Source organism: Poecilia latipinna, unplaced genomic scaffold (assembly GCF_001443285.1).
Source record: "Poecilia latipinna isolate Pla-1442-1.1 unplaced genomic scaffold, P_latipinna-1.0 Scaffold55, whole genome shotgun sequence".
NCBI classification, from domain to species: Eukaryota; Metazoa; Chordata; class Actinopteri; order Cyprinodontiformes; family Poeciliidae; genus Poecilia; species Poecilia latipinna.
This window is the reverse complement of record NW_015112671.1, coordinates 371,362-395,405: the sequence shown is the minus strand read 5'-3', so window position 1 is coordinate 395,405 and position 24,044 is coordinate 371,362. Positions and strand designations below refer to the sequence as shown.

General features: G+C 37.0%; 1 protein-coding gene and 1 long non-coding RNA gene across 2 annotated transcripts; one reads left to right on the top strand and one right to left on the bottom strand.

Moving 5' to 3' along the window:
- Positions 1 to 7,911: 7,911 nt before the first annotated feature.
- On the top strand, positions 7,912 to 9,524 carry LOC106960805 (beta-fibrinogenase-like). The gene is made up of 6 exons (XM_015054143.1): positions 7,912 to 8,066; positions 8,156 to 8,348; positions 8,431 to 8,616; positions 8,915 to 8,976; positions 9,076 to 9,200; positions 9,284 to 9,524. The coding sequence occupies exons 1-6, from the start codon at positions 8,030 to 8,032 to the stop codon at positions 9,422 to 9,424; spliced, it is 744 nt and encodes a 247-aa protein (XP_014909629.1). The 5' UTR covers positions 7,912 to 8,029; the 3' UTR covers positions 9,425 to 9,524.
- LOC106960811 (uncharacterized) lies at positions 8,530 to 22,540 on the bottom strand. The gene is made up of 3 exons (XR_001427656.1): positions 22,528 to 22,540; positions 13,469 to 13,474; positions 8,530 to 8,626 (listed from the first exon to the last, which is right to left on the bottom strand). It is a non-coding gene; the product is annotated as an uncharacterized LOC106960811 (long non-coding RNA).
- Between the last annotated feature and the right edge of the window lie 1,504 nt (positions 22,541 to 24,044).

Genomic DNA, 24,044 nt, shown 5'->3' with positions numbered 1-24,044 from the left:
TGGCCTTGAGTTTGAAACATGTGGACTAGGTCATCAAATCACTATGTTGCCTGTAGGAATTTTTAATGTCCAGCAGGTGTCAGTATTGAGTGACACAGTATCGACAGAATCGACACAGTTTTGCTATGTGTCGAAATGATACATGACGCCTCATCTAATCCATCACTACACTCAAGCAGGAAGAAAAACACAACCATGGCGGACCTTAATGAAGATTAAGTTGTTAATGTGCTGACTCCGGTCGGACAACTTCAAAAACGTAATCTATTAATCAGCCTTTGCATCCACCTTTACTTCCGCAAACATTGCGCATTTCTTCTTTTTCATGGCGGTTGGAAAACACTGAGAAGGCTTACGTTATTGCGCCCTCTACTGCGCATGCGGAACACTTTCAGGTCATTTGCAGTTCACGCTGGAGAACATATACACGTCGCACGGCAAAAATAATACTACTGCTTCCGGCTGCAGTGTGAACGTAGCCTAATTGCATTTTTGAAAGGCAAAAGAAAGTTTGATTCCATAACAAGATTTAAAAAAAAATAAAAAATCAAATGGGGACAGTCCTGATGATTTTCAACAAGAACATTGGGGCTTGTTGTTGTTTGTCTTAAACCATTGTCGGACCAAGAAATGGTGCAAACAAGTTGCACATACGGAGACGTTTCTGTAAGCATTTCTGTTCTGCCAGACTCTGCAGGGAAGCAATAGCTTTTCGTAAAGAGTTTAGGGCTTACTGCCTCTGTAAAGCAGAAATCCAATGTGAATGCAGACTTTTCCCTTAATTTCATCATTTAAAAGCATCTTAACAGAATACTGTCTTCTCCTTTTGGCCTGGAAGAGTGTCTCCTAATATGCAGAGAAACTCTAGAGGAAATCAGCAGAGGTTTGCTACAGACTCTTAGAGCGCAGGAAATTATATGGGCTGCAATCCAGACTGTGTAAGCACGGTTTAATCTTCTTTGCAGGCCGCATAAGAAAAAGCACATGAAGAATTATTGAGTAACAGAAGAGCAAATCTGTATTTGTAATCAGCATTAGGTTTTTGTAACCAAAGTAGGAACTGTTGTAGTTGGTATTCAGGTCGTGAGTGTTTTTCCCTTCCATGTCTTTGTCTCTATGGAAAGTCATCGTAGTTGAGTGAGATTGTGTTTGTATTGCGGTTGCTGTCGGTACAAAAAAAAATCAATTCGGTGGTGTTATTAAGCTATAAAATAAGTGACAGGGAGAGATGCATTAGATGTCCATTTAGACTATAGTGTCATTTTTCTTTTCTGCTGGAGCGTTTGTCAACTTAAAGTAAAGTAGAAACGTTCTCGTTTAACACAATAAACGAACATATAGCTTTCAAAACCATTTCTGCTTTCTACTTTTCCACTTCCACTGCCAGGATTTGTCAGTTTTCGCTTCTCTGGATCATTTGGAAATATTGTTGCACTGGATTATATTTGATTGTTTCATATGAATGCATAACAAAGATGAGTGTTTATTATATCTCCTCCTGTCAGAGCTCATTTTGAAGTAGATAAATCCTAATGTTATCATGGAAATCTATTTTCAGCCGCCACTCAGGAACAGATGCAACACACGCTCATGACCACTTCCTTCCCCCCCCCCCCTCTCTTTCTCTTTTTTTAAGTAGCTATTACTCTGAGTAACTGGAAGCTGGGCCTGATTTAAACAGGGCAGTTGCTAGACAACAGGTAACCCAGATGCTGTGGAGCAGCTCCTGGTGTAAACAGCTCCAGTGTTTCCCTCTGTGCTGACGTAACGTGTGGGGAAGTGTCAGGGACAAAAATACAGAGTGATGGTATTGCAGTGACTCAGAGTTTGATGGCAGATGGGAGCGAACACTTCAGCTTGGGTTTCATTTCTCCAGAGAAAGTGAAGTTAAGGGTCGTTTCTGGTCCAGATTGCAGCCCAAACGTCTGAAACATAAAATCAAAATGTGCTTTCACCGTGTCAAAATTTCTAAAATAAATCTTAAAATGTGTTTATGCAGATGAGTTAAGAGTTTGCTTGATGGCAGTAATGTATTCCCATATAACCACCCCTCCACCACCGTGCTTATGCAAAGGTAACTGACTCAAACTCTAGATGGCTTAAGAAACTCTTACAGATCGTCAGATGGTATCTAAACTCCAACATTTACTGAATGTTTTCTCCCTCTGCATTGTTACACTGTAAAAAGAAATTAATTGAACCAACTTAAATTAATTGCTTCAATTGGTAACAAGTAGTTAAATTAAGTTTATCCAACTAAATTTATATATTTTTTACTCAATTCATTGTTTAAAAATGACTAATTTAAGTCAGTCTTACTTTAAGAATCTTTTCAAAAAGATCCTTTATTAGTTTACTTCTTCAAAAAGAGAAGTAAACTAATAAAGGATCTTTTTCAAAGTTTTTTTGGCCTTTATTTGAGAGTAAGTAGACAGGAAATTGGGCAATGACAGAGGGGGAAAGGTCATCAGGCCGGGAATCAAACCTGTGACGGCTGCACTCTAAAAAGTGTTTTTGGCTATAGTTCATTTTATTGACAACAGCCAATAAAATGACTTACTTTAAGAATATTTTCAACCTGGAATTGTATCAACTAATTTTTTAAAGATCAGGAGCAGAAAAAATATTTAGGTGGGAAGTATTGTATGAAGCACTTTGAAGATGCCTTCATCTTGAAAATGTGGCTCTTAAATTATTTTATTTTTGTTGGGTTCAAACTTGTATTTTTTTTTAATTGTTATGTGCAGCCGTCAAACCTGTGACGGCTGCACTCTAAAAAGTGTTTTTGGCTATAGTTCATTTTATTGACAACAGCCAATAAAATGACTGTAGTCATATTATTGGCTGCAGTGGCATAGTTTCAACACTTCTGACTTTCAGTTTTCCCAAGAGTCAAGCTACTTTATGATTCTGTTACTTACTAGCAGATACTTAAAACACATAAATACAAAAATAAATCTTGTTTTTCTTTCTGATGGTACTGAGTGCAAACCAGGACTTCAGGCTGAATGTGGTCTGCATATGCTGCACGACTCTGCCAAGAAGTGTTTAAAAGAAAAACATATTGGGTGAAAGTATAATAGAAAACATCACAGCGTCTCAGACTGAAGAGCTGTTTCTCTTTGTGAATGTCGGTACTTCAGCTGTAACCAGTGTCACAACTCTCAGGTCATTTTGACCTATTTTCCATTTTCAATACGCTCCATTGTTATCCATCAACAGAAAACCTTTTTGAACCAACATCCTGTAGGTCTTTGCATTTTTTTTTTTTTTTTGCACAATGTGGATAAACAGCTGCTAAGGGTAAAATCGACATAATTTGGACACGCAACAAAATTCAGCTTGATGCCGCCTCACCTCATCTCTTGCCAGTGATGTATTTTTACAGACACATAAAAGCAGGTCCTGATGGGCTCCTGCAGAGGTGAGGCTGAATCACTCGGTCTTACATGCCTCTCAGAAACACCTTGTTCTTTCCTTAAAGCACTCTCTAAGACTTCTCCCAATACAGCTGATTACAAGCAGGCTGTTCATGTTTGCTATCCCCCTTTAAGATATGCTCTGGATAAAAATATATAAGTACATACTTTACAAAGTCAGCTCATTTTACCTTAGGAAAACATTTCTGCTAGAACATTTACGCAACAAAATCAATTTATTCACTGCATGTTTATGTCCGTTTGTGTAAGGTTGAGATGGTCCTGCACATGAAAATGGTCCTTTGTTAACCAGTCAGACTAGCAACACAAAACAGACAATAAAAACTGTCAGATATGACTTTATTACGCCATGAAAATAACTCAGAAATAGTCTAAATAATTTAGAAGTAGTTGTTCTTTCTTTCCTTCTTAAGGAGAGTTTGTTTACGTCTTGGGGGGAGAGGGAAATCCCATGTTTGGCCTATTTTGCTTTTGCATTTTGCACATAGGTTTGTGGTGCATTTCTGTCCAAAAAAAAAGATGTAAAACTTCAGATATCTTACAAACAAGATGGAAAATTCACGAAAACCTTATAATATAGCAGATACTACGGCCACCGTCGTTTCTGCTATATTATGCTGTATTCTGCGTAGTAAGAAAGACGCTCAGTGTTCAATTTTGACGCATGAACTGCTCAGTACATTTTTGTGAGAGATCTCAGAAGAAGAAAATCCTCCATGTCCCCTAGGGGGCTCCGTATCACCTCCTTGGTCAGAGATGCACCACAGAAACTTTATGCTTCATCCCTGCTATATTTTTACTCAAAAACAAAAGTACAGCAGTCTACTACGTCAGTGTGCATGTATCCTTTTAGCTGTAATAATTCATCCTGTCATTCACTGGATGATTAACAGGATAAAAATACCAGCTATCAGCCTTTTAGTATCTTTCAGGCATCAAAGGTGCATCAAATACAAAGCAGCACCCAGGAATAAACACATTTTCTGCAGGACGAGAAGAAACAGAAGAATCTAGATCGACCAGACAGATGTTATTCTCAAAGTAAGAAAGAAAAATATATATATTTGTGGAGGAGTTCTGCTTTTCATGGAAGTGATGAGAAATTAAAGGTATGAAAAGAGCCTGTACAAAACCTTCAAATCAACATTTTCTGTCTAGAGAACCACATTTATTTACTAGCATTAGTGTGAAGCATCTGCAGCAACTATTAACAAAGCAATTCAGACAAAAAATAAGTTTCTGGAAGGTTAATAGCAGAAGTTCGCTGCAGGCTCTCAATAATATATTGGACCCTTTGGCAGAGTGGGAACATGTTAAACAGATCAATTTATTGACATTTCTTGTGTTCTGCAACTTCAGCTGAGGGATTGATTTTCTCCATTTATGCTGCTGCATATGAATCCAACAAAATTCAATCTATTCGTCACCTCATATTTTGAAGACACTTGAGTATATAATGACAAAATACTAAAAAAAAAAAAACGGCTGTAAAGATCATGAATTGATTTGTAAATTGCCATGACTCATGCAGATACTTTGCAGTTTTTAGAAAAACATATTCTTACCACTTGTTTCCAAGCGTTGCAATTTAAATCTATTTTCTGTTTTAAGAGGAAAATCTATGAGAGACAGTAAAGTGGTGAATGGAGAAGCAGAAAGACATACAAACAATTAAGCGTAATGGTGAACCAAAAAATATCCCCATGGAAACCTTTCTCTCAATTCTCAAAATGATGAGGATGATGATGATGATGATGATAATAATGGCAGAAGCAGGAGTGGGTTGAGCTCTTATATAACCTGCACTGAAAGAAATAATAAAAAAAGTAAAAGTAATTTTTTCTGCACAGATGTAACAATGGACAATTTATCATTTGCACAAATGAAGCTCTGGATATCTGTAGGTATGACCACACCTTTTGTTTTAGAGGCTAAAACCCGACAGACTAAAACAAAAGTGTTTTCCTGACCTGTCAGGGATATTTAGGTGACTGAGCCTCCACCCACTGGGAGGTCAGCGACCGCCTGGAGCGTCTTCTGCTCTCGGCTTCTCATGCCGGGTTTGTGTCAGAATCAGGCAGCGGCAGCAGACTTACACATCCAGACACCAGCAGTAGGAAAAGGCCTTTCGAGAAACACAATCACACTATTTCTGGTGGTTAGGAGAAATTTAAAGGCTGATATTGATCAGTACCTTCAGATATCGACATTGTTTAGATCACATGTATCAAACTCAAGGCTCGTGGGCCAAATCTGGCCCGCCAAAGCTTTTTATGTGGCCCTCTGGATTCTAGACCAGTGTTTCTCAACCCTGGTCCTCAGCGCCCCCCTGTCCTGCATGTTTTAGGTATTTCCCTTCTGCCACACACCTGAATTGTATCTCTGGGTGATTAACAGGCTTCTGCAGTACTTAATGGCCATGCAATCATTTGAATCAGTTGTTCTGGAATAGAGGCACATCTAAAACATGCAGAGCACGGGGGCAGTGAGGACCAGGGTTGAGAAACACTGGTCTAGACTAAACACTAAGTGAGCTTAAATATTATATTATCAATCAAATCAATGCAGTTTTTACTGCCAAATTATATCAATCAGTCCCTCGAGTTCACTGCCTTAATCAGTGTTTATGTGTGACTGTCTTAAATGTTATCGTCATGTCAGCGTGCAGCCGTGTGCGTGTGAACAGATAAAACAGATAGAGAAAAGACAAAGAGTCCTTTCGTCAATAACAGAGTGTTCCTTATGAATTTTTTGTTACATTTCTTATGTGTAATCACCATATTTATAGTTTCTTTTACAAAGGACATTTTAGTTCCATTAGTCTTTTTGTTTTTCACAATATAGCATCAGGGCTTTGTTTTACTATTTTTTTGTATTTATGTTTGTCCTTAACTTGATTTTTTTTAGCACATTAGCTCCACTTCATACCAACCTAACTTTTAGCCACATAAAACATATTGTTTTCTCCCTGTGTTCACAAATGCATCAAAGCAATAAGAAAAACTGAGGTCTGTGTCTTTAATTAAAAAAAATCACATCAGTTAAAATATTACTGTAGGTTTCTTTAAATGTGTTTTAAAAATCAGAAGTTTTTTATTTCATTACATGGCACGGGCTCCGCCCCCTTGATGACGTAGAGCAACCCTCCCCCAATCATTCCAGGACAGTTGTCAGCAACTGACCAATCAGCGTCGCAAGTACACGCTCCCTATCTCCGACAATATTGACAGTGTTTATCATAGCAAACACGCTGCGGTCAGAGAGATTTTGAGGAAAATAATAGGAAATCCTGGTCCAAGTTGTCAGTGGGGAATATGCAATCCCGACAGCCGTTACCCAGAATGTGTAGAGGGCGGAATACAATTTATTACATTTCCAAAACCAAAAAGAAGTCTGGAATGACGCAAGAAATGGACCATGGACGGCAGCCCACCTCACGTCCAGTTGAATGAAACTGATGGACGGAACTACCACGTTAGTCAGCACGAAGGCATCCGGTAGTAAACGTCCCATTTTTTGTCATAACACTGACATAATCATTTCCAGATCAATAAATGAAGCTAGTTATGCAGAGTTTTATGGTGTAGATTCCAACGGTAGCTCATGAAAACAGACTGCAGTAACTGCCGTATTTACATTTAAACATCGTTTTATGCTACTTTTTATTTTTAAGCATTTTCCTGAAGGCATACTTTCACAAGCCGGTATTATTTAAGTCATTACTCACCCATTTTGTACATGCAACCAGACTTTGTGTCCCTCATCAGTTTTCCTCTTGGGCTTCATCGTTGTTTCCCGCTACTAACCTTACAGACCTGATGTAGGACTAGTTAGATAATTTTCTTTGCCTCAGTGTTGGTTTATAAGGCAAAATTGACTCAAAAAAATGTCTCGGGTAATGCATTAAAGTTTGTTATATCTGCCATAATAGTTTGCTTGTCGGAGGACAGCTACTTCTGCAATGGCGTGGATCCGGCGTCATGTCAATTGGATGAATTTCTGTGAATTTTGCAAATGCTGCTTCACCACCCAGCACTGTAATATTGTTCTTTTTCCAAATAAAAGAAGCAAACCCTTTTCTGTTTGTATAGAGGGTCATTTTTACAGCTCCCCAATATACAAAATTATACTATTTTTGGGAGCAAAGGCAGATGTGAATTCTTGTATAGATTGGAAACCATTTACCAATTATTTGTAGTCTAGTTTCTAATGCAAATCTCTCAATTCATTTGAGGTAAGGCAAAACTAACTTACAAGAAACTTTGCAGCAAAATATAGGAGTTGCTTCTTTTAAGTTAATTCCTTAATATTGATGAGAAGGTTCTTGTTTCATTGGCTGATTATTTAAATTATACTAGGGGAAAATGTTTTGTTATTGGTGAAATAATCCGTCAATGGAACAAGAACCTTTTTCTTTAGAGCGATGAGTTCCTCTGTATGCAGATGACAGCGCAGATCGGTGTCTATCTTGTGATTGGACAGATCGGTGTCCGTTCTGGGATTGGTGGCTTCCTGTCCAGAAGGAAGTTGTGAACAGAGTTTAAAAGCTGCTGCAGGACTGTAGATATTCACAGGAAGCTGGACCAGCAATGGCTCTGCTGAAGGTTCTGCTGCTGCTGGGGCTGGGTGAGTCTGAAGCACTGGAGAAATTTCCACTGGCTCCAGGGAGGCTGCTGCTCTCTGTGACTCTCAAACTTCCCCGTTTTCTTCTTCAGGTGTTTCAGTGAACTCAGATGTTTCTCTGCAGAAGAGAATCATTGGAGGTCATGACTGTGATGACAAGGAGCATCTTTATCATGTTCGGCTGGTGGGCAGCATGGGAAAAGCAAAGACCCGCTGTGGAGGAACTCTGATCCACCCTCAGTGGATCCTGACTGCAGCTCACTGCTGGAAGTCGGATATTGGGTGGTAGGAAAGAGACATCAAGACAGTTTTATCTGCAGATGATTAGGCTTTCTGTGTGCTCATTATAATCTAACCTTTTCTGCAGGATTAACGTAGTAATGTTAAAAGTTCATCCACAGACTGCTATACATCAGAATACAGTAATCCGAGAAGATCCTGTGAGTTATGTTGCCCACGACGAGAAGCATGACATCATGTTGCTGAAGCTTCGGAGACCAGTAACAGATGTCCAACCCGCTCAGCTACCAGACTGCAGTCATCGTCTTAAAGTGTAAGTCTTTCTCTGACCAAAAACATGACTTCAGGATTTCTGTCTCCAGTCCTGGTGCCTCTGCTCCAGCACACCTGAGTCAGGTAATCGGGCCACTAGCAGAACCAGGACCCGTTTAGCTCAGGTGTGTTTGACCAGAGACGCATGTAAAGAACGCAGGACACCTTCACTGAGGACTGGAGGTGGACACTCCTGTGTCAGTGGATGAAGTCCTTCATGGATTCATTTCCTGTTCTTTCATTGTTCTTCATTACATTGTTATCTTGTATTGTTACATTTTATTCTTCTTGTGTTTTAGAGACGATGATGTTCAGCTGGTAGGAGAGGGAATAACGACAGCCGGCCCCAATAATGAGCGACGTGAGAGAAACATTGAAGTTATGAGAATAAAATGTTTTTCTGCCTCTCCAGAAAAGGTCGAGTGACGAACATGTTTATGATTGCCATGTTTCTCTACAGTACTCGATGCTGCTCTTCCAACACGTCTTCAGTGTGTCAACATGAAAGTTGTTGCTGTTTCCTTCTTCTGGCCGCCATGTGGGAAAATATTCCTTACTGCAGCACCAGACAAGGATACATGTCATGTAAGTTTGTTTCTTCGATATCTCTCTCCAGACTTTTCTGTTTTACAACATAAATAAATGTATTGTTATGCATTTTTCAACAGGGTGACTCTGGCTCAGCAGCGATGTTCAACAACATGATTTACGGTGTGCTTTCTGAAAGTGGACAAAATGCATGTGACGAACCAGTTAGAGTCATGGATGTGTGTGAATACATGGGGTGGATAAGCAGAACAACAGCTTAAATAAAACATAAACCATTATGAAATAAAATTCTCATCAAATTTCCTCTGAGACATAATTTCATAATTGTATCTTCATCAGTGTGTTTCACAGGTTTGTAGAATTACGATAAATTAATCGTTTTGTTTTTTCTCACCTGACTTTGACCTCCATAATTGAGTTTTCTCTGCCTCAGAAATGCAAAATAAATGAATGAAAAAGAAACATTTCCTGGCTGGTTGACTTTACATTCATGGTTCAGTTTGTGTAGTTGATATTTTCCCTGAACAGAGTCTAAAAACGTGACATGAGTTTTAAATCGCATGAAGAGGAACACAAGAAGTAATTTATTTATTCAGTTTTTGTCTTTATTTTAACCCATGAAACAAAAACTAAGCACACACATGCTAATTACTGTTCCTAGCGAAACAGCTGTGAGAATGCAAATCTGCAGAATGATTGCTGCAGATTATGCAAGAAAGAGCAGAACAAAGCATAAGAAGTAGGAAAAAAACTGAAGAAAGCAACAGTCATACATGGTAGAAATGTTTTGCTAAATAGTGAAATTTAGCAAAAGATATAACAATTCAGCAGAAGTAGAAATTTATATGCAATCTGAAATATTTCAAAAAGTACAATAGTAAAATATTTGAAATAGTAAAATGGTGAAATGTTTGAAAAAGTACAATAGTAAAATGTAGCAAAAGATGTAGCATAATTCAGCAGAAGCATAAATTTGTATTCAACCTGAAATATTTGAAAAATAATCTAATTTTTCTGCCATAATCCAAGAGCACACATTTTCAGACTGAAAACTGGATTTCATGTCTTTTGTTATCAAAACTTTAAATGCTTTTGCTTACATTTTTATTTTGAAAGCAGGACTTCATGTCTGTCTTCTCAAAACTTATAATGCTTGTACTCAAAACATCTCCTTGCACTCACACTTATTGGTCTCTGCTTGGACTTTCTGTTCGCTTACGAAACCTAGCGCTGCCTTTTTGACAGAGTCGCCTAGCAACCTCTCAGCCAATAGAATGAAAGTATTGTACTTGGTGTGTTTGTTTCCTTCTAGCTGATGTGCCTGTGTGGGTACTATCGATTGTAAGTCATGTGCTGTGTGGGCTTGTTTCAACCGTTTAATCTTTCAATATTTAATTTTGACCTTATTTATTAATTTGTACTTTTTTTAAACTTAACATTTAATTAGCAAGTTAAACATTTAGTTTGGAAATAAATATTTAGCTTGATAGGCAAATATTAAGTTTGGGGCTATTTACTTAGAAGCTTAATATTTAGCTTGCTAAATAAATAATTAGATCCAAGTTAAATATGTAGCACACTAGCTAATTATTTACCTTTACTGTCAATTTAAACATTTTTCCCCAAATTAAGCATTTAGTGAGTAAGCTGAATATTTAGTTTGAACCTGTTACATTTATACGTCAATAAATATTGGGGTGAAAACATGAGTTTGATGTTAGAAAGAAAAATAATTGTTCTGTTGGGTTATATGCATCTAGTTCATGCTTTTATTCAAAAAAGCTCTGTTAATGCACAGGTATTACACAAGTACTGAAAAGAGAGAAAAAAAGAAGCAAAGCCTTCTTTTTTGCTTTTGTTTGCAAAATTGCAACTATCTGAAAAGCTGCATATTTTCCAGTCTTATTCACCAGAGCAGACAGATGACATTTAGCCCTGAAACATGGTGGTAATTCTAATTTTTTTGCACACATGAGACTGATAGACTTTGACATTTCATTTTCTAAATTTATCCACAGAAGATCCAGACATGAAGAGAAATATTCAAGGTGTTTTATCTCTTTAGATGATTTGCTGCATCTATATTTACCCACATTTGACATTATGATGAAGAAACCCAGCAAACCCATGATAAAGGGAACTACACCATTTTGCATTTATGTTTTTGAGCAGCCGATCACAAAAACAGTCTATAATTTTATTTTCTTCAGCTGAATTTATGAAAAATGCTTGATAATCTAAGCTGCACAGGGATTAAACTGTATTTACAGTCAAACAATGCAATTCCCTGAAAGTCAATTATTAAAAAAACCTCAGCAATAAGTAGACGGTAACTAAAATCCTGCATGTTTTTATATGTTTCCCTGCTTTAACACACCTGATTCAGATAATTGCAGTTCAACAACAGACTGCTAAACAGCCAATAATTGAAATCAGGTTTGCAGAAGGAGGAAAACACCTAAATTATGCATGGCAGCCTGTCTAGAGGACCATTTAACTAAATTATGAAGCATCTCAAAGGTTTAACAAAATCCAGCTCTAAAAATTACAACGTTGGGTATAAAAATGAGTTGTGATTTCATTTTTTCCCCCCTCAGGATTGGTTACCTACAGAAGAAAAAGAGAAACAGGATTTCAACTGAAAACAAATACTGATCGATCAACAGGGGGCAGCAGTTACCCATAAGTAAGACCTTCCCATGCTTTAAAATGCAAAGCTTTTAAATCTTTTAATAAATATGACACTGGGCAGAAAAATGAGGAATCTATTATATGGACTCATCTGATCTTCAGTTCTGAGAAACAGGAGGAAGAGTTTTAATTTAGTCGACAACATAAGTGTTAAAAGTTCACGGATCCGTTGAACATCTCCTCCTCCAGGGGCATTTCTGATCATTAAACTTACATAACAGTCATCACATGCCATATTTCTCTGTTTTTCATGTTTCCGTGACATCTGCTATCAAAGCATCGGCACTTTGAGGGGGTTTAAAGCAGATTCATGCGAGGAATCTGAGTGGGAGCATTGTGACTCAGAGATCAACCCCCAAGCTGACAGATGCCCATCGATCTTTTTTAGACCCTCACAGACTCACTGGCAGGCATTTGATGTGTGCAGGCAGGCAGAGGCTGCATGTTAACATGGCAGGTGGTTTTAAAATGTATTGATATTATGGGGAAATGACAGTGAAAAGTCAGATTATGCAGAAGAAACTGAGATTCAAAGTAAAACTGATGAAATCTAAAAAAAAAAAAATATCTGATGGATGTTAAGGTTTTTTTTATTAAGCTTTCATACACGTGGCTCATGTTTGAAATAGACTCAACACAAATTGATTAACCTGTGCGGAAATATTTTGGTGACAATAATAACACCAACAAATCATGACAGAAATCTAATAAAGTAATAAAGTAATTTTTGAGTGAAAAGAGAAGTAAACAACATACTTATTCATGTATAGCCTCTTTAAAACACCCACCTGGATAATTAACCCTTTCATGCATGAATTATGATCCTTTGTGTTAGGATTTCTGTCCTTTTTTTATTTTCTTAAGCCATTAAAAAAAGGCAGGAAAAAATATTTTATTTTTTTAGGTGATCAATTGTAATTTTCTCCAAATACGAAGTTGCTATTTGAAAAATACATCAGTAATATTGTTCTTTGATGTCACAATATGTTTTTTTACCTGCAAGAGTCGTCTACAGTAGAAGGAGGGACCGGGTCGGTTGGCATGCTTTTTTGTCTGTCGGCCATATTGGATTTAACAAAAATAATTTCTTGCATTTGCAGCTGATGGCCAGTAGTTGATGGTGTATTTTATGATGCATTAGTGTCCACTTCAGTGGTCTGTGTGCATTTATAACATAACAATCCACAAGAAGCACAAGAAAATGACTTTTAGACAGTTGTCCATGAAAGGGTTAACTTCTGTACCATCTGATTTGTTATGCTTGATTTAGGTACAGAGTCACATTGAGCATCCTTTTACGTATTAACCTGATATTTAGGGAATAAATGATGATCTTGTTCATATTGTGCTCATTAGCATAGTCTCCTGGTCTCTAGTCGTTAACACTTCACAGTGAAAACTCTCAAAGTCGTCTACAAATCTGTTTTAACAGGTAGTTAAACAGTTAAAGCTCAAGACAATTATAGACTTGTCTGCCGTAAAGGGAGGAACAAAATAAAAGGAAAACGAAGGTGAACAGATAAAAAGAGCAGGCCAAAAGATCAGGGCTGGACCTCTGACATGGACACATCTTTCTGAGCCATAAAAATTGTTGCATTTCTGACCCATTAAACCAGCAACTGGCTACATTTTTAACTTGTTACCGCAGGTATCAAGTCAAAAGATTGCCCTCACCCTTAACATAATGATCCAAAAAGCAAACTAATTCCTTCCAAAAAGATTATTTTTAAGATGAAGTAAACGTCCAGTATCTCCAAAGACGAGATGCCAAGAAGACCAAGAGGTTTACAAACTTTTTAAAGGCCCTACGTTTGCAAAACAAATACAGTTTCTGTGCTGAGTCAGCCCACATGAACATGGACATCATTTGATCCATTTCCAATGTGACCCAGAAAACACAGCTGGCTTTGCTTTGTGCATTTTTCCAAGCTCAGAAACATGGTGAGGAAATTGTGTTGTGGAAATCAAATTCTCTTCAGAATTTAATTAGGATTTGTGGCCACACTGCAAAAAAACACAAAAATTTACCAAGTTTTGTTTTCTAGTTGCTAGTGCAAATACCTTCGTACACTTGAAATAAGAAAACACAAAACTTAGAAGTAACTTTACTGCAAGAAAGAGTTTGTTTTAAGTCAATAATTTCTTAATATTGATGCAGATTATTTCACTTATAACAAGACATTTTCCCACATTATAAGTGAAATAATCTGCCAATGGAACAAGTACTTTTTCAGCAATATTCATTAATTATTGAGTTAAAACAAAGTACTATATCTTGCTTAAAAGTTACTTGTAAGTTAGTTTTGTTTTATTTTAAGTGTATTAAAAATATTTGCACTTGAAACTAGACAAAAAAATACTTGTGTATTGTTTGGTAAGACTATATTTGCATTCAAAACGGGTTTTGTCTTCACTCTCTATAAGTTTCCCTAATGCAACATTGTGCTGTAAGGAGATGGATTAAAAGTAAGCTTATTCTAAACCTCTATTTTGGAGTTTTATCCCCATCTGCTGGATATAACAGCAAAACACTGTGCTTTCCACTGGATGCATTAACAAACAGGATGTTTGACACACAGATGAACATGACAAGAATAGCTGGAAAATGCTGACTCAGAAAAATGCATGATGCTGATGAAAGCATAATAAAATATTGACCTAGAAATCAACTTTATTACTATTTTAAAATATTTCAGAAGTACATTGATGTACTCTGCAAAAAATATAGGTTTTGCCAAGTATTTTTGGTCTAGTTTCTAGTGTAAATGCCTTATTTCACATGTACTAACTTAAAAGTAGCTCTTCAGCAAGATATAGGAGCTTGTTTTAAGTCAATAATTCCTTAATACTGATTAATATTCTTAAGTATTGGTTCCATTAATATGAGGAAATAACACGAAGATATTTCTTCATACTATAAGTGAAGAAATGTCTCAATTATAAAAGACATTTATAATTGATGTCTTTTATTTATAATTGATGTCTTTTATTTTAAGTCAATAAGTTAAGGAATTATTGACTTAAAACAAGCCCCTCTATCTTCCTAAAATGCTGCTTGTAAACTAATTTTGTCTTATTTCAAGTGCAGTAAGATATTTCTCTAGAAACTAGAATAAAAATACTTGGTAAGATTTTGTGTTTTTGCAGTATGAGCTAATAAGAGTAGGTACTGCACATGCATAACGTAGCTTAGGAATTACGTAGTATTTAGTTAGAAACAGCCTTTATTGTCCATCAAAAGGGGAAATCAGGTGTAAAATCAGATTGAAATAAGTTCTTTATCTGGTTCAACACACCTGAAATGTTCATTATTAGGTTTCTGCAGATTTCAAGCCATGTTGAGATAACTGGAAGATTTGAATCAGCTGTGTTGGAGTATCTCTTCAGGACATGGAGCTGGACAACATTTTAAAATCTTTGGCATAAGGAAGTCAAAATAAACCACACACATTAACAGACTTAATGTATTTACTGATGCAGGAGCCTTTTGTATGGATGCCTGGTGTGTGTATTCATCGCTTTAAACCTTTTCCATCAACTCTCTCTGCTCCTGGCTCCACTGCCAGTGTTCTCTTGGTTTCTTGTAATTTTTTGGGATGCTTTCGGGTTTACAAGCGTCCTCCAGTCCCCAAAGTGACTCAGACCGTGTGTTCCTTCTTTGATGTTTCCAATAGTCACCTCATTGTGGAGCAAACCAGTTTTACTGTGGCCCACATAAAACAGTCCACAATGATTCTAACAGTCTGTTTTTGTTTTGTTTTGTTTTGTTTTTTTAGTTATTTTTGTTGCTAATGCTAAGGTGCAAATTTAACTGCAAGGAACTTTGTGTCAACTTTTAAACACAAGAAAGAATTGATGCTTAAAATGGTTTTAGTATTAATTATCTGGATATCTACTTAATTCAAATAAAAAATAAAAAAAAACTAATGCAACTTGATAGTTCTGAACCAGACTTGCAATAAAATTACTGAGTATATAAAATCCTTGAGAGATCGGGTCCAAACAAAGTTAGGAACAACTCAACCCGTACCAAATAAAACATACTTTTCACTGTTTAACTGAAGAAAACTTAGATTCATCCAAATATTAATTTGTTTAATGCATTTATTAAATACATGGACAAGACTAAAGTTAAAAAACTTTGTGTTTGCTGCAGGAACACTCCAACATTAAAGGTTTTTTAAAACTAGTTTAAAAACATTTTTATTTGCTGCCGTCTACTCTTAACCTCAGTTTATTATTATTATTATTATTATTATTATTTTATTTTTAACTATTAACTTATTGTTAATAGTTCTGTGTATCTTTATGTACTTTGAATTGCCTTTCGCTAAAAGGTGCTATAAATCACATGTGTCAAACTCGAGGCCCAGGGGCCAAATCTGCCCCGCTGTAGCTTTTTATGTGGCCCTTTAGACTCCAAATTACATCAAGAAGTTCCTCCAGTTTTTCACAAATCTGCAAAATTCCCTCAAAATCAACAAATTTCCACTTTTTTCTGATTTTACTGCAAATTTTCTAAAAAACACTGAGTTTAAATGACTGCAGTCTTACTTGATGCCAAGTTATAGTGTGTGATTGATATAGCAAGTAATAAAAAGTCACATTTAATGTCATACATTTGCAAAAATACCATAAAATGTCCTTACAAATATTTCTAAATTGGCACCACAAAATCTGCAATTTTGTTTGAAAAAAAAACAAAAAACAAACAAACACTCAAATAATCAAAAAATCCTGGCGGTACAGCTATTTAGAGATATTTTAACAATTTAATTGGTTTTATCAATGTTTCTGGCACAACCGGCCCTTTAATAACATTCAGGTTTTGGATACGGCCCAAAATGAAAATGAGTGTCCTGCTACAAATAAATTAAACTGCTATCGATATATTCATATTCATGTGGTTTATATCCAATTTTGTAGCTTCTTGTGTTTTGGTTTTCTTTGCAACAATTGCTATTTACACAAACATCTGTTAGTGCAGTGCGTTTAATCGAGCAGCATCCTGCAGACACAGGAGACCGGCTGCTTCACAGACGAACCCAGGATGATTCTGGAAACGATGACTCATGAGTTATTTCATGTTTAGATCAACAGCACCTTATTTTGAAGCTTCTGCGGTTTGGAAAAACTCACCTTATTCTGTGTCAGGCCCGATCATGTGAAAACGCTTGAGGGACGAAGCGCAAATTATGCCTCTTTCCATTTTGTTGTGTTTAAATTTGGCTCAGCCAAAACTCACGTGCGGAGAGAGGAATGGGTCTTCTCTCGGTTGGAAGTGTCTCGTAACATATGCTTGGGCACATTTACAGGGAACAAACACGGAGCTTCTCATGTGAAAGTGGTTTCGCGAAAGACCAGGGAGAGTCCTTGTTCTAATTAGCAGGAGCGACTTGCAGCTGGAAAATCTGAGCTCAGGCCGGCCGGCGGGCCGGCAGGCAGGGTGAGGTGAAGCAGCAGTAGCCACACACTCACGCAGCAACACTCAGACCACAACCCAGCAGGGGGGCTTCCTGCAGCACCAAATTGAAAGCAGCTGATCAGTTGCTGACTCAGGACAGGTGGGTCAGATTTTAAAACAGCGGTTCGGTTGAGCAAATGTTAGGTTACACTTTAGCTTAAAAAAAAAAGAGTCAAGTTAAGGTTTAGTGGAGGTACATGTGCACCACAGGGATGTTACACTGATGCCTCCAGCTGCGGATGATGTAGGACCTGCAAACGGCAGACACTTTTCTGAGCCGCAGTGCAGCCAGCGTATGCCACACTTTCTCTGGATGTATTTTATGAAAATATCTCAGTTATTACTGTATCGACTTTAAAGCTCTGGAAAGGGCGGCAGCGCTGACGGTGGTCTCACCTCCTGCAGGAGACCGGAGTATGTGGAGGGGCGAGCAGAGCTGAGCTAAAATCAGTTGTTTTGAGGCCAGTGGATTATTTTTGGTCAGCAAGCCAGTCGGTGTTGCTGTGTTGCTGTTTTCAATAAAAACAAAGTTAAAAAACGTGCATTTCTGTATCTTCCATGACAAAATGATTGAAATTAAGGTTGCCAAAATATGCAAAGTTACCACTATCAAAGTTGTAGTTTATATTTCAGTCATTTGCACTTCATAAATACAACACAACTGTGAAAAAACTTGCTAAGCCAGTGGTTGGGACGCTCGACAGTCATTCATCCCATCGTGTTTTTGAGTTAAAAAATGTTTAAAGTCGACAGGAAATTTGAAAATATCACTTGATAATTATGTTATTGAAAGATTGGAAGATTATTATCTGAACACCAGCTATAAAGTCCTAAAAAATGGAAACATTTAAAAAAAACTTAGATAAATAAGTAATGGTAAGTCTGGTGGGGCACAAGTAAAGCCTGGTGGCCCACCAGGCTTATAATACACTAAGGCAAAAACTGAAACTGATGTGGTTTATATAGGTGTGTTCAAGAGTTGAACTTGCAAATGATAAATCAAGACAGTGGCAGTATTTTAAAAACTAAACCTTAATAATTCATGCATCAGAATCTGTGAGAAATCGGGATTCAAAGTCACAAAAATGAAAAACTATTTTGATTTATCTATTTTGATATGAAAATTGTTTGAGCTTTACCGGTTAAAATAAAACATTGAGTTGACTTGTAATAATAATTTTATTCAGACTAAAGAGCATGCTGTATATTGTGGAATATATTTGAATGAAACCTTAAAGTTGAATCCCAAAGCTAAGATATTATTTCCGGGTTTTTTTTTTATAGAATCTGATTTTATGTAACATTAATCTACATGTATCTGTAGAGTTTAAAGTGAATTGGTATTTTCATGTTATAATGTCGTAGTACATATATTTAATTTTTGATGTTGTTTAGTTGAGGTTATGTTTTTTTTTGTGTGCTTCCAGTTTCACCTACCTATCTTTATTTTGAAAAGACTTTTTCAGGAAGTCAGTTTTAGGCCTCACAGTTTGCTCCCCCTGATCATTGTTGCTTGTCTTCTTTAGTTTCTGAAAACAAGCAAAATGTCATCTTCATTGGAAAGCAGCTCATATTTATCCATTGCATTGTTTAAATAAAACCTTATTTCTGCTAAATCTTTTACTGAAAAATGTTTTCTGCCTCCTCTGTGTGCAGCTTACATCAGAAAATAAAGGTTCTTGCATTTACATAAATAAACTTGTAATATATAAGTGCGATCCTTAGCGCACTCTGTGCCCATAGTTATAAAACCACACCTTGTAAATTTCCCTTGCTTCTCTGGAAAAATGCTCTACGAAAACATAATCCTAAAAAATAAATGAACGTCTTTAACTTAACATGCATTTTCTCCATCATCACGTGGCCAAACTTCAAGTTTAAAAACATGTAACCGATCATTTTTATGCCCTTGTTTTATTGCTTTTCCCTGCAACTTTCAGGTGTCACCCTCTGTTAATTTTGTGATTTTCTGCATCCCTTGCATTCCATTGAGTGTTTGTAAAGGGCAGTGGAGTTTTTTATTCTCTCTGGAAGAGCAATGTGGGTTTTCCATGATCCTAAGCAGGACGTGCAGGAAACGTCTAGGTGCAGCTGGTGAAACAACACAGCGCTGATTGTGACCTTTGACCTGCAGGATGGCAGGAATGGCTGTTTTTTGAACTCCTCTCCACATGCATGTTGTACATGCCATTAAGTTCTCATTTGTGCTCTCTGTGCAAAAACACGTCTATTAAAGATAAATGAAGCAGGTGATAAATCTGAGCCTTTGTTCTTTTTGGAAACAAAAACAGGATTTTCTATATGAATGTGTGTTTCTATGCAGTAAATCCATACAAACCAGGACGTTTCTTGCAGGTATGTACAGTAGCCAATTTTACCAGTAACAAAAACGCAGTTGATCCAGCTGATTTTAGTTTAAAACTTTCCAGATTGTATGCACTTAGCCAAGTTTTTTGAGCAAACAGTAAAGATTATTTTGTCTTTAAGATTTTCAACCCTTTTGTGAATGCAAAGAAAATGTGAAATTATTTCAAAGTGAAACTCACAGCTTAAATATTTGTGGCAATGGTAACAAATCCTGCAAAATCCAATTTAAAACGTACTAATAAGTGTCAGAAAAGGCATTTAGACAAACACAGAATACAAATGAAACTTGTTAAGTATGTTCTTAAGTCCTGCTTTTCATTTTAGAAAACATAACCCAGTCTGCCCTAGCTAAAGACAACTTATTTATTTTTTTTAGGAATTTGTTAAATAGTGGTTTAACAAATAGGTGTTTGAGCAGAGCTTGACCTCGGCCATCTGGGAGCCTTTTCATCACTGGGAGTCTCTCTGAGGCAGGGAGATGATATTGGGCAGCTTGCAGAGTGACCTGATCCCAGCGGTCATCAGCTGCTGATTAGTTAGCAGTTCTCTGCTGACTCTGGACATGCAGAGATGAAGAGCGTCTTCGCAGATCTTTGACATGTAAAGAAAGGTGGGATTCTTATCTGCTCTTCAATGTACAAAACAGGAGTGTTTATATTTTTAAATATGTCAGTCAGCTTGTTTCCATTTCTCTATTTATATACTTTTGTTTTACATAAAAAATTATTTTTGAAATATCCTTACTATGGATATCACAATAATATTTTTTTCAAATCTCAAGCTATGTTTACATGTGTAAAAACCTATTTGGGCCAGTATAAAAGACAAAAAAGAAAAACATTTCCACCAAAATAACTCAGACGTTTTCTAGAAAAAAAAAAACAAGGAAACTTCTGAATTTGAAAAGTTGAAAATTTGCTTGAAAAAAATCACATTTTGAGATCACTGAAGTTTTCTGAGTTTCAAAAGTTACAAAATTTAAAACTTTTGAAACTCAGTAATGTTCATGTTTTTATTTTTCAGAAAATTTCTGAGATCAATCTCAAAATTTCTACGTTTTTCTAGCAAAGCTTCGACTTTTCAGACTCAGAAATTTTTGTAGAAAAGATCTGAGATAATCAGATCTTTTTTTGTAGAAAAGATCTGAGATAATCAGATCTTTTTTTGTAGAAAAGATCTGAGATAATCTCAATTTTCTTCGTAGATATTTACTCTATTTTTCTTCAATCTCCCGTGGTCCTAATACGAGGTCGACTTCTGCCTGGAAACTGTCGGTATTTTCATATGTTGATCGAGAAAAAGTTTCGTGTTTAGACACCTTGAATCAGCTGTAGTAGTCATGCCGCACCACTAGATGGCACTGTGCTTTTAGCATGTCATCCGATGCGAATGCACGTTAGCCCATTAGCTTTCACATCACTTTAAACAACGACTAATTTCTGCCTTTCATGAAAGAAGTGCTCATGTAACACATGTATTCCTTGTCAGGAATTAAAGTTAAAGAGTTAAACTGAACAGGTTAAGTCGAGCAACTGACGTGACGTCGGCTTCGCCCGCATGCGGAAGCAGAGCAAACCTTCAACAAACAGTGTTATAACGGCAGAGGTAGTGGACATTTTTTCATATTAAACTGCCACAGAGGGTAAATGGACAGGAAAGAAAATTCTCTAACAAGTCCTACATCAGGTCTGAAAGGTTATTTGAAGGAAACATCGGAGAAATCAACATTAAAGCCCAAATATTTTGCAGCCGAAGGAACAATGAAGGAATGTGAAAACTGTGTCATTGGATGTGAAAGCTGCGTCGACGCATTTTGCACGTACAAAACTGGTGAGTAATGACTTAAACTATACCGGCTTTTTAAAATTTGCCTCTGGAAAATGGTTTAAAATAAACAGTAGCATGAAAAGGTGCTCCCGCACGTTTTCATGCTGCCATAGAGCTACCATTGGAATTTGCACACATAAAATCAAGCATAGCTACCTTCACTTATTTACCTTTGATTTGACTATCTGTAAGTGTCATTATGGCAAAAAAAAAAAAAAAAAAAATGATTTCTCCCAGTTACCTCTGTGCAGACGAATATAGGTAGTTGTCGTTGATCACAGTTTTATTCAACTGGACATGAAGTCTGTTGATGGAGTTCTTGCATTATTCCAGACTCCGTTTGGGTTTTAAGAAATATAATAAATTGTTTTCTGCTTTTTTAAGTTCTGGGTAATTGCTGTTAACCACTGACAACGTTGGACCATGACTTTCTATTATTTTCCTAGAAATCTGTTACCGCAGCCATTAGCGATGATGAGCCACGGCAATGTTGACGGAGGTTCAGAGGACAAATTGTGACCGCTGATTGGTCAGTTGGAGACAGACCTAGAATGATTGGCAAATCATATCATGTCAATTATTTATGTCGTTATCCACCTTTGCATGCATAGGATAAACCCAGGCTGTACTTTCTGCGCATGTGGATATTGACACCTTCAGTGGTGTTAAAGAAACGTTTCACTCTGAAACCTGGTTTCAAAAAATGCCGATGTGAGAGACTCCAGTCACTGGTATCTTGTAATTTCAACAAAAAAGTTACGGTTGAACTAAAGAGCTGCTGGGGGCCTTGATCTCAATTTACGACATATATCTGGATTTCTTGACATGGTCCAGATACCAAATTTTTGTCGCTATCTGTTTCTCAAATTTCTGCATCAATCATCTTTGACTTTTTAACATACCAGATGTTTACTGGTGATTCAATTTCATAATGGAGAGACTTTTTCAGAGGCAGAGAGAAAATGAAATGCCATATGATGCAAACCACTAAAACCACATCTGTTTCTGCAGAACCACTGTTCAGATGTAATCATATCACATTGAGTGGGTCAAGGTTTTTGTTCTGCTCCTGGGACTTGCCTTGGACTCCAGAGTTGGTACAGGCAGTTTTAGATTTCCGTGTCTTGTTTCTGTAAATACTACATTTCCCATAAACAGGATTTTCTTTGGTAATAAAAATATTCTAGCCACCACTCATAAATCACATCTACAGTATGAGAACTGTTGAGACTTTTACCTTTTCATCCCTCATGCATTCACTCGATGAACACTTTAGATCAATTTACACACAGTCCTTGGAGATATGCTGTTGTTTTCTCTAATGTCTCCTGGTGTAGCTAAAGTTTCCTCTTCATGATTCATATTAGAGATGCAGGTCTTTAATAAAGGACAATTGCAGTTCTTCCATTCATAATAACATCTAAAACACACAATTTGGGATGTTTTCACACTGGATTGCCGGAATTGCAACATTTGCTACATTCTCAGCCAGTGCGGTTCACTTTCACACTGCACTGCGTTAAATGAACAGCCTGTTTTCCCCCTTGCCTGTGGTGGCGCTACACCAAGAACAATTGAATGAAATGACATAAAAACATTTGAAGAAGACATGAGAGCAAATTCCTTCTTCTCTAAATGGAAGCAAACATTGAGTGGCATCAGATTTTAGCAGTTGTACGATTTTCTCTTTTGTTTTAGGCAAAAGATGACGAGCTATTTCTCCCACTAGTGGTAGACACGCATGTTTATTTTGGTTGTGTAATCCACTGTGCCTTCTTTTGTAGTGATCTCTAGTTCACTTAGCATTCACATATGCATTCAAACTGCATTCGAACTGAGTTGAGACCTAGACTTCTAGGCATACCAGTGTTCACCTTTTTGGTGAGAGTTTGATTTCGCGCTCCCAGACTTTCTAGGCAAATGAAATAGCGTTTGCCTAGAAAGTGCCATCATGAATTGATTTTGGTTAAATTTGTGGCATTAAAAACAACACTAGAGTCCTTGTAAACGAAATGTAATGAAGACTTTATACGACTTAGCAATGCATATAATAAATATTGACAAAAAGTTTGACCTATCAGTGCATGGCCTTGGTGTTTTAATAATGTATTTCGTCCAGCTGTGTTTGAGCTTCCTCAGATCAGTAGCATCCACGCCCCATAGCTAACCCCGGCCTGTAATTCTGACTCCTGTAACCTGGCCGTCTGCACCTTAGTTAATGCTCCTATTTGTAACAGTAAAATCCCACTGTGACCTATGCAGACAGCTCACCCTATTATTCAGCTCTCCTCACAGTAACTCTGTTTACACCCTCAAAGACTGTGTTGTGATGTTTATGTAGCAGTACAACTCTAGTTTGGGTCTGCTTATTAGGACAAAGTCAATGCTAACACAGCTGAAACCAAGTGTTACTGTTTATGTACAAGCTAGTGTGAGCACAGCAGCACAACTAGCAGGTACAGGACATGAGAAAAGCAGTTTGTAACTCCTGTTTGTTTTAAAACAATGACTCAACTATTTGTAATCTCTCA

Bases quoted from the DNA above. Each gene is read 5' to 3' on its own strand.
- LOC106960805 (XM_015054143.1), top strand. From the start codon at position 8,030: ATGGCTCTGCTGAAGGTTCTGCTGCTGCTGGGGCTGG. The intron at 8,977-9,075 runs GTGAGAGAAACA...GTTTCTCTACAG, and splicing joins CGGCCCCAATAATGAGCGAC to TACTCGATGCTGCTCTTCCA. The intron at 9,201-9,283 runs GTAAGTTTGTTT...ATTTTTCAACAG, and splicing joins CAGACAAGGATACATGTCAT to GGTGACTCTGGCTCAGCAGC.